General features: G+C 39.9%; 1 protein-coding gene across 1 annotated transcript in view; it reads right to left on the bottom strand.

Annotated features, from left to right (window-relative positions):
* Nucleotides 1-6296: 6296 nt before the first annotated feature.
* Nucleotides 6297-9893, bottom strand: part of LOC138033446 (kinesin light chain-like) — a 3847-nt gene continuing 250 nt past the window's right edge. The window contains exons 2-3 of the mRNA XM_068881189.1: nt 9702-9893; nt 6297-8237 (exon numbers count right to left, since the gene is read on the bottom strand). The exon at nt 9702-9893 is cut by the window's right edge and continues 42 nt beyond it. Of these exons, the coding sequence (XP_068737290.1) occupies nt 7546-8237; nt 9702-9893 (884 nt within the window). The 3' untranslated portion in view covers nt 6297-7545. The remainder of the gene's footprint in view (nt 8238-9701) is intronic.

Here is a 9893-nt window from a genome sequence, read left to right as displayed (position 1 = left end):
CTTTTAATCTCAAACTTCCGAACTTCTTTAAATAGGTGTCATTTTTCAAGGACTCTCAAGAGTTCCTTCAAGTTTTCCAATCGATCAATTCCCAAACTGTTGTTGGCTTCCATTTCTTTGAAAAGCGTGTGAACATTATGTAAGTTTTCAGCTTGTATCTTGTCCTTGCACCAGTACAAAATATTCCACACTCTTCGAGACTGCTACCTATTTTTTCAAGTAACCTCCTATATTCTATATATGAAATTTCGTGAGAGAATTGTTAATGATCTTCGAGTAACTCTGCTATCTCTGATTCCTGACCATTAACAGTGGAAGATAGCAAAGGTGAAAAAAACTTAACCTGGCTTCTGGACGCTTCAATGAGGGTGGGGCTAGAAACGGCTGATGAAGGAAGAGGCAACTGAGTATATCTTTTTTATGACCAATTAAGTCTTGTTGCTTTAGAAACAGACAAACGTCGGGATTTTTGACCAAAAAGCATGTGGACGCTATTTACAAACGCATCTTACGGCAAGATCTGGACGCAACCATACAGATAGTGCGCTTGGTCCCCTTCGCTTCCCGTTTGCGTGACATCGGCTAGTGCCTTAGGGTACCCAGTCACGAGCAGTCACGCGAAGCTTCATAGTTCGTAGATATCCTGTGATGCCTCTCCTTTAATGACCTTATTACATGAAAATTTCCCTAAAGTGATGTGGAACAGTAAGTGTCGAGAGCATAACATGACGCGAAAATTAAGTGAATACAATACATCAATAATAGCTAATAATGAAGAAAGGGCGAGTTTATTAACATTAAAAAGTTGACAAAATCATGTTTTTATCTATTCTGAGGCAATTGCAACGTCTTCATACCACGACATTTACAATCAGCCTAGGATAGAGACCAAATCATTCGAGGCTTCATGTATTCTTTAACTCAATGATTCATAATATTTAAAAGCGATTTTGTACAATCCCTGGATCGGAAGTAATTTTAATTACTTAATTAAAATTCGTGCATGTATTTTGTTGAGCTTTCGTCAGTGTTGTTGTCAGGCATGATTTCCGAGTTTCTAAAACAAAGCTTCGTGATTCTGAAAAGATTTTAAAGTATGATTCATGGTTCCGCTTCTATCTTGAATTTTACACAAACGACTATGGAGATCATGGTTAATTGAGTAAAATTAAGTCTTGTGGAAATTGTCAGAACTTTGTTGTTTCTGTTCTCATTTTGACCCGTCCCTGCATCGCTTGTTGGCCATCCCCCTCCCCCCCCCCTTTTTTTAATCGTTAAGCGTCGAATGCGTTTCTTGATATCAGGTCGGCTGGTCGGTCGGATTAAAAAAAAAATAAAAAATATCACAAGAAAAGTCTCTGAATAGGAGAACTGGTACCCCAGCATCATAGTCGTCGAGCCTGGAAACAACAAGACGGGCACCCAAAATCGATATGGCTGAAAAGTTGTTTGATTTTATTGTAGAATTAAGACGTGGTTTTCTCTATGCTGTATCCCTGCTCATTTTTCAATTAAAAGATTTTTTTTAAAAATTTGACTTTCACATTTTTCACCCAATCCCTTACAAAAGGTACAAACGAACGTACGTTTACAATACAGATTCTTCTACTGCTCATTCGATCCTTCTATGTACTACTTAAATTCAAAATAAAAAATCTGATCTCAACAACAGTTTTAATGGCTCTAAGCACATTTCTCTATTTGCCACTGGTTCAACTTCTTTCTCGGCTGCACTTGTAAATAGCCAACTGGTTTGCATCCGGCCAGTTGGAATTCTCAACAGTTGTTTTTGTTGAATATTCTGTTCTGCCGTGATTGTGTTTCATTGGCCCTGAAAAGCCCCTTTTGGGGAGTGGTCAATTAAGTATGTATGTATTTTGGATTTCTTGAAAAGGAAAAACTAGAGGTCGAACAAATGAATTTTCCCTGAAAAAAAGTATAAAACGTATATAAACTATGTACAATAAATATAGAAAACATGGAATTGAAAATTATTCGCAAAAGAATTCCGTACTAACGATCATTAAAAGCGATAGTTATAGTTGACTAACGAATATTTAAAAAGCGCTTTAGTGGACTCTCAAAACGGCTCAGGCTCCCAGCCTCAACAATGGACCCTGGTAAGCTATTCCAGTTCGCACAATTCGAAAGGAAAAAAAGTAGACTGCAAGCAGGCTCTTCCGTTGAAAATGGCGCGCGCTCCAAATATCCTCTTCCGTTGAAGGGCTTGGTAAATAATCAAGCCCTTATATTTCGACCGCGCGCCATTTTCAACGGAAGAGGATATTTCGCGCGCGTGCCATTTTCAACGGAAGAGCCTGCTTGCAGGCTAGAAAAAGAGTATTTATATGGATTGCACTTAGCTGGCTTAACGTAAAGCTTATAAGGGTGGTTTGCTCGGGTTGAATTGCACTTGGTAAACTCAAAGCTATCGTCAAAGTTTAACTTGTTTATACCAAAAACGATCTCATAATATTCAACTAAAGAAAGATATAATATACGCGTTTGGAGTGTAGGCCACTTCAGCTTCCTTAGACAATCTTCGTATTCCATCTCCCCACGTTTTTGCCCAAGAGAAAGCCGGGAAGCTCTTCGCTGAACTTTTTCTAACGCTAGTATATCCTTAGATAAGTGTAGATTCCAGACCGGGGCAGCATAATCAAGAACTGGGCGCACAAGAGATTTGTATAACGTAGAAAATGCATCCCGATTTGACAAGCCACTGTTCTGTGAATTTGTTGGCTTTATTAAAGGTCACATTGACATGTTCACTCCAAGATAAATCCGAAGAGACTATGACACCCAGGTCCCTGACGCACTTTACGGTTTTAAGCCTCTTATCCAATGAATATATGGCGAGGGAAAGATCTCGTTTGTGCGTTACACGTAGTACTTCGCACTTTTCGGAGTTATAGCGCAGTTGTCATTTAGATGCCCAGGATACTGACTGGTCTACATCAGATTGTAGGGCTTCAGTGACCCTTGCTTTGTCTGACAGCTCTCTGTATATTTTGGTGTCATCAGCAAACATTTTCAAAGAAGAGGAGATATTTAACACTTATTCCATGAGCGCGCGTTGGATATGAGATGAAATATAAAAAAACTAGACTACAATAAAAATAAAAATAGAGGATATATCAGAGGATATATCATTAACGTAAATTAGAAACAAAAGTGGGCCCAAGATCGTGCCCTGTGAGACCCCCGACGTTACGCAAGACCAAGATGAGTAAGTTACTCGAAAAACAACGCGTTGTTTACGGTCAGTCAAAAAGTTTCTGAACCAACGGAGTAGTGGACCTTCGATCCCGTGGCTTTGTAATTTGCGCAACAGCCGTTCGTGAGGTAGGGAATCGAACGCTTTTGAGAAATATGAGAATATAACATCAGTAGGTCTTGATTTATTTTTGATAAAGCCCAGTAATCAAAACAACACTGCAACTGAGTTAAAGTTGATTTTCCTTCAAGAAACCCAAATTTGTTTGCGTTAAAAACTTCTAGGGCCTGCCAGACGTTTACAACATGATCTTTGAAAATTTTTTCGCTATCTTTACATGCGATGGAGGTGAGTGAAATTTGACGGTAGTTTTTTCTACAATCTTTTTTACCCTTCTTGTGGACAGGAACAATTTTAGCTATTTTCCAGGCGTACGGTACTTCTCCAGCTAGAAATGATTTATTCAAAAGTGAACAAAAGGACGGAGCGATTTCGATCACGCATTCTTTTAATACTCGTGGCGCGAGGCGATGAGGTCCAGGGGACTTGTAAGCATTTTAGGTTTCTCAAAAGGTGGGAACCTCATTCGCGTTACAAAGACAGTTTCTAATTTAGAATCCACAATATCAACGTATGTAGGGAAATGTCCATAATCTTCTAACATAAACACAGTTGAGAAATAGGAATTCCTACTTTCTATAATTTTCAAGTCGTCAGTCAGGGGAACGACATCCACTTCCAGTCACGGTTGTAAGTTCGTTCGATCCTTTGCGTACGGTCAAAACAAAGCTCCAGAATGGTTTTGAGTTTCCCGAAGATATTAGATCTTCAGATATTTTGTTGACTGTGAGAATAATTACAAGCTTTCTTTAAAAAGTTGTTCAGTCTACGATATACTTAGCAATCTTTTTGTAATCCAGATCTTTTGACTCTCTTGTAAAGCTTCGTTTTCTTCTTGCATATGTCGTTTCGGAATACAATCGTCGTTTGCAGTAAATAGCAGGTCAGACCATGCAGACCAGATAATATCAATGTCATCCTGTAAAATGCACAATGCCGGGATATGTAATTGAGCAGCTCTCGAAGATAAGCCCAGTCTGCTTTGGTATAAGAGTATGTCATCTTGTTTGATTTGCGGCGTTCGTAAGGTCTACATCTACATTTAGATACTTCGGTAGATACTTCGTCGTTAGACATTACACCAACGTTTAAAATAATACCAATGAAAATTGCATCTACTAAAACGTGATGCGAAAAAATAAGTAAGAAATAAATCAATGTAAAAATAACTTAAATACTAAAATCTTTCAATAAAATACTTAGAAATGTTAGTCTTAAATGTCTCTAGAGAATTACTTTCAACAATGCCTTTCGGTAGTTTGTTCCACATCCTTAAGGTACGTGGAAAAAAAGAATAAAAATATACATCCTTTGTGGCATTTATATCTAAAAATTTATAATTATGACTAGAACGAGTTTTGACTCTGCAGTTGCTATGTGGGCGCAAGTAACTATTTTTATCGATATCAACGGTGCCGTGGCATACCTTATACATCAAATTTAATCTGGCTATTGTTCTCCTTGTTTCGAGGCTGAACCAACCTAAGTCCCTTAACATCCCAGTAACACTATCTGTAGGTTGGTAATTGTTTAAACAGAAGCGGGCTATTTTCCTCTGCACACGTTCAAGAGATGAGATATCCTTTTTAAAGTGGAGGTCCCAAGCTTCACAGCCATATTCCAATTTTGGACGAATCAATGTTGTGTATGCAATTTCCTTTACTGATCGTGGACAATTACAAAAATTTCTTTTAATTAAACCAAGGACTTTGCTCGCCTTACCAGAGACGGACGAGACATGCTGGGACCACTTAAGGTTGTTTGTCAAGGTAACACCTAGGTAGGACACAGAATCAATGTGGTCAAGTTCAGATCCACAAAGCACATATTTCTTCAGAGGAGGTGACTTCTTGGTAGAAATGCATATTATTTTACACTTAGATGGATGGTATTGAGAAGGTGAGAGCGTTATGATCGGAAAAGCCTTCCCCTACAATCAAATTGTCAACAATGTCAAGATTCGATACCAAGACTAAGTCCAAAATATTTGCCTCTCGCGTAAGGCTATCTAGTACTAACTGCGTCAATAAATGAACAATGTCCAACAGCAGAGTGTAATTTGCTGATTTTTTTAGCGCACAAGTGTCTCTCCAGTCAACCGCGTTGAGGTTGAAGTCTTCGACTAAAATCAAATCATTTCTCCAACCAATTTTTTGGAGTGCAGTTTGAAATTCCTCAAAAGGCTTCGTTTCTTCGTTGGAGGGTCGGTAGAAGACTCCTAAAGTAATTACACGTTTATCACAGAATAATATATCGATAAAGATGAATTCAGATTCAGTCTGAAGAGACACTCGAGGAGTGGCTGTAATGTGGTCACGCACAGCAATCAGCCGCCACGCCTCCTCCATTGCGTCCATTAGATTTACGATCCCGTCTAAATACCAAATAATTATTAGGGAGGACTTCGCTGTCAGAAATAGAATTGTCCAAATGTGTTTCAGTTAGAACGATAATGTCGTATTGCAGAGCGGCAATGTCAAGTTCGAGTTTACTCGTTTTGTTCACGATACTTCGAGAATTTCCATCAAATGTCGGCCATTGAAGTGTAGCACTGGCTTTTCACTAAGAATATGCTGGTCGGAGACGCAAGGACCAGGATTTGGGTCGACATCGCCGCTCCTCAGGAGCAAGATAGCTTGAAAGCTTGCAACAGAGTTTGGGTAGTAATTTATTCTCCAAGAAGCGAAGCCTTTCCGAAGAATCGGAGAGATGGAATGGCGTCTTGACAAACACGTGGTAAAGGTATCAAAATTTCTTGGTATAGCAGCATTTTGAGTTGCAGTCTCAGCGAAACCATCAACACACTTGGTAACTAAAGGACGATTTCTCCAAAACGCACAAGGTACGGTGGAAATAAAAAGCAGGCTCAGTATTACAAGAGAAGTACCGGATCTCCATGAAACGAGGCCGACCGCCATGTGAAATGTCACAGAACAAGGATTACCTCAAACAACACTGCAGTAAAAATACTTTTATTTTGTTATCATATGTGATTATAATTGCACCACCATATCTTGGATTTTAATCGAAATTATGTGAAAGATATAGAGGTACAGGGTAAAGGTAGATCTTATTTAACGTCGGTAATTCCTTTACCTTCTAGAGCGAGGATTTTCTCCCAGGAAGCCGACGGTGCGCTCATTTTACCCCCTCTTTCCATCAGTGCTCCGTTTTTTAAGGGTATTTAAAGCTACTTACGCTACACTGAAAGGACAGAAGTCGAAACAAGGATGTGAGATCCGGGGATCGAATTCGGGACCTTTTTTCACCAAGGCCGCGCACTAACCGACTGTGCTAACCGGGCTGCCCGGTGAACGTGATTACATGGAAAATTTTCAACCCGGTTAGCCGGGATCCCGGTATCGTTATGCTGTTACTAACCAGCTCAAAGAAGATGAATTTTGGTCTTCAAATGAACACTCAAAAATTAACTGACAAAAAAATTACAATTCAGCAATACTTATGCTTAGAACTAGGCTTACTTGATTCATAATTCCACCCTTCTATTTTGGCGGTTGAGGCTTAATTTAAATTGTTAGAAAATTATACTTGCAGCCCAGTTTGACCGTTAACAGCCAAACAGTTTGCCCGGGCCCCCTGTGTCTGGGCTCGAAATATTCGTTAAACATCATATAGTTTCAAACGCACGCGCGAGGATCTACCATTCAGGTACTTTAAGGCGCTATTTGTTTGTCCCTTCGTTAGTTTCTTCTGTAATTTCACTTGCGATTTCAAGGATTTAAGATTAACTGAGCTTCGTCGAAATGTGTTGGGAGTGTTGTTACGAATCCCTTTATTCTTTTACTCTTTATTTTCAGAATAATCAGTACATATAGGAAATCCTTATGTCGGTTGCTGTTTCCCATTCGTTCTTACCACTTATTATAAAATATAAAAGTATGAACAGCAAAAGGAATAATTTCAATTCCTCTTCAGAAGCAATCGCGGAATTTTTTCCGAGAATGTCTTCGTCGATATTGGAAAATAAATCTCGTCATTCATATCAAATTCACCATCTTACTGCAACAAGACAGTAAGAAAAAGATTTGCAATTGCAGATAGAGCAACTTTTTCTCAACCTTGTTTTTCTCAGCGTACAGCAGCCCACTCGTCATAAACAGCAAGGTGCTGGAATCCCAGATCCCAGCTTTTTTTCCCCAACAATTTTACTTAACTTTTTCCCAATACAGCACCTAAGTTGTAAACAGCTACGACATGGCAGTTGAGACTGGAGCCCAGATTTTTTCCCCCCGAATATCACGAGCGCGCCTAAGATACCACTTTGCTTCATCCAGGTCACCTCTTGTTCGGTATACAGCAGCAAGCTCGTCATAAGCAGCTGCGACATCAGGGTGTTGGGATCCCAGTTTTTTTTCCCGAATATCAAGAGCGAGCATAACATACCCCTTTGCTCTATCCAGGTCGCCTCTTTTTCGGTATACAGCCGCAAGCTCCACATAAACAGCTGCGACATCAGGGTGTTGAAATCCCAGCTTTTTTCCCTTAGAATCAAGAGCAAGCTTAAGATAGAACTTTGCTCCATCCAGGTCACCTCTATTTCGGTATACAGCAGCAAGCTCGTCATAAACAGCTGCGACATCAGGGTGTTGGGATCCCAGCCTTTTGTCCCGAATATCAAAAGCGAGCGTTTTATACCGCTGTGCTTTATCCACGTCACCTATTTCTCGGTATACAGCAGCTAACTTGATACAATCATCTGCGACATCAAAGTGTTGAGATCCCCGCTTTATATCAGAAGCAACGCCCGCCGTGAGATGAAACGCTTTACCACGGGGTCGGTATCTCAGCTTTTCTTTCCGAATATCACGAAATGACGTAAGATTTCGCTTTGCCGTGAGTACATTCATGCGCTTGATCTCCTCCGCTTCGTCCACGTCAACTACAGAAGAAAAAAAAAACGCAGATAACTCTATTCAAAGAAGGCTACTCTACCGACAAATCTTAAAAGGATCCCTTCGGAAAATACTAGATCTTTTGTTTCAGCGGGAACCTGATCATCTCATGCACTGAGATTATCATGTTCCTCTCAATTCTCGAAATGATCAAGCAATCACATCATTTAAAAAGGTTTTTATATGAATTGAGTCGGATGACGCAAGCTGCAGAGGGCTCAGTATTGTTTATCAGGTCGCCTATACTTTCTCACTAGACGTTGGTATAGTGTTTTATCCAGCACTGAGCACATTACCAAATCCATCTGCCGCAACTTTAACTTGGGTGGTCATATATCAAAGTCTATCAATTCTCTTCTTTCTCAATTCCTATAATACACCTCTTTTATTCCCAAAATTGTGCATAGGCATTGCTTTCGATTTCTCAGCTGGGGGCATCTTCATGTCCCAAGAGAAATCGAAAACAATGCCTAAGCAAAATTCTAGGGGTAAATAATGAATGAACGAATGTTAATGATTTATATAGCGCATTTTCTATTAACATACTCAAATGCGCTTTACAAGCAAGTGATCTATGGGTGAGAACGGACATCAGCATATACAGGCGCCGCTGGCAGCCGCTATCAGTCCAAATGAGGCCTGACCTCAACACCGGGAGCTCCATTCCCTACTAAATAAGATGTATTATGGGATTTGAGATAGTGGAGAATCGCATTTGGTCGAGACTCACTCATCAAATCTTTCCGGCATTCAAAGTTTAGATCGTGCCACAACAACTCCTATTCCCTAATCGTATGATCCTATTACTCCTGATGACAGGAATCCTAATACTAAAACCTATATAACCTGCCTCATGCACTGTTCGCTACTGACTCTTTTCATGGTCAGAACACAAAAATTAAAACGCCAAAAATAGTTTTCTAAAACTGCTTGAAAGTTTTTAGGCCAAAGCATTTTGTAACGGAAGCTGTCGTGGTCCACAGAAGTTTAATGTGTTGTTGTCTTGTCTTGTAAAGTACGGCTTGTTCAAAGAAAAACATTCATCGACGTAAAGTTCTTTTGGACGGGACTATTCTCTGAATGGGAAACCGTCTGGGTTTATCTCCTGCTGTACGCCTTGGGAAGTCAGGCTGGCGATGTGGTCATCACCCGCGCCTCCCATCACTGCAGTCGTATGAAGGCTGAGAATCAGTCAATTACGCTGAGAAAAGATGCCGTTGTGCAGCACCTCTTGTACTTCAGTCTCTAATTGACTGCAAGGAAGGGTGATTGTCTTGTAATTTTGTAAAGCGCACTTGTCCCATACCACATGGGTGGTGAAACAAAAATGAACTTAAAAGACTAATTTACAATTCTTCTCGGAGGAGTTCAGCTCCATAATGCTTTAAAACCAGCGAATTGGTTGCATCCAACCAACTGGTTGCATATTTTTCCCTATGGACTCAAATTACCTTTGCCTTTTTCAATCGCGGTTTGGAGACTTTCCATCTGAAAAAGCAGCTCAGGAAGCATCTCAGCTTCTTTCTCTAAACTTGCTATCCTTTCTTGCTGAAGCTTGAAGGCATTCTCTAATTGCTTTATTTTGGCCAAAGACACTTCATCTTCATCTTCATCGTCTTCATCTTTATCAGTAAGTTCGAAAT

Source organism: Montipora capricornis, chromosome 14, assembly GCF_036669925.1.
Source record: "Montipora capricornis isolate CH-2021 chromosome 14, ASM3666992v2, whole genome shotgun sequence".
NCBI lineage: Eukaryota > Metazoa > Cnidaria > Anthozoa > Scleractinia > Acroporidae > Montipora > Montipora capricornis.
This window is presented reverse-complemented; position numbering and strand designations above follow the sequence as displayed.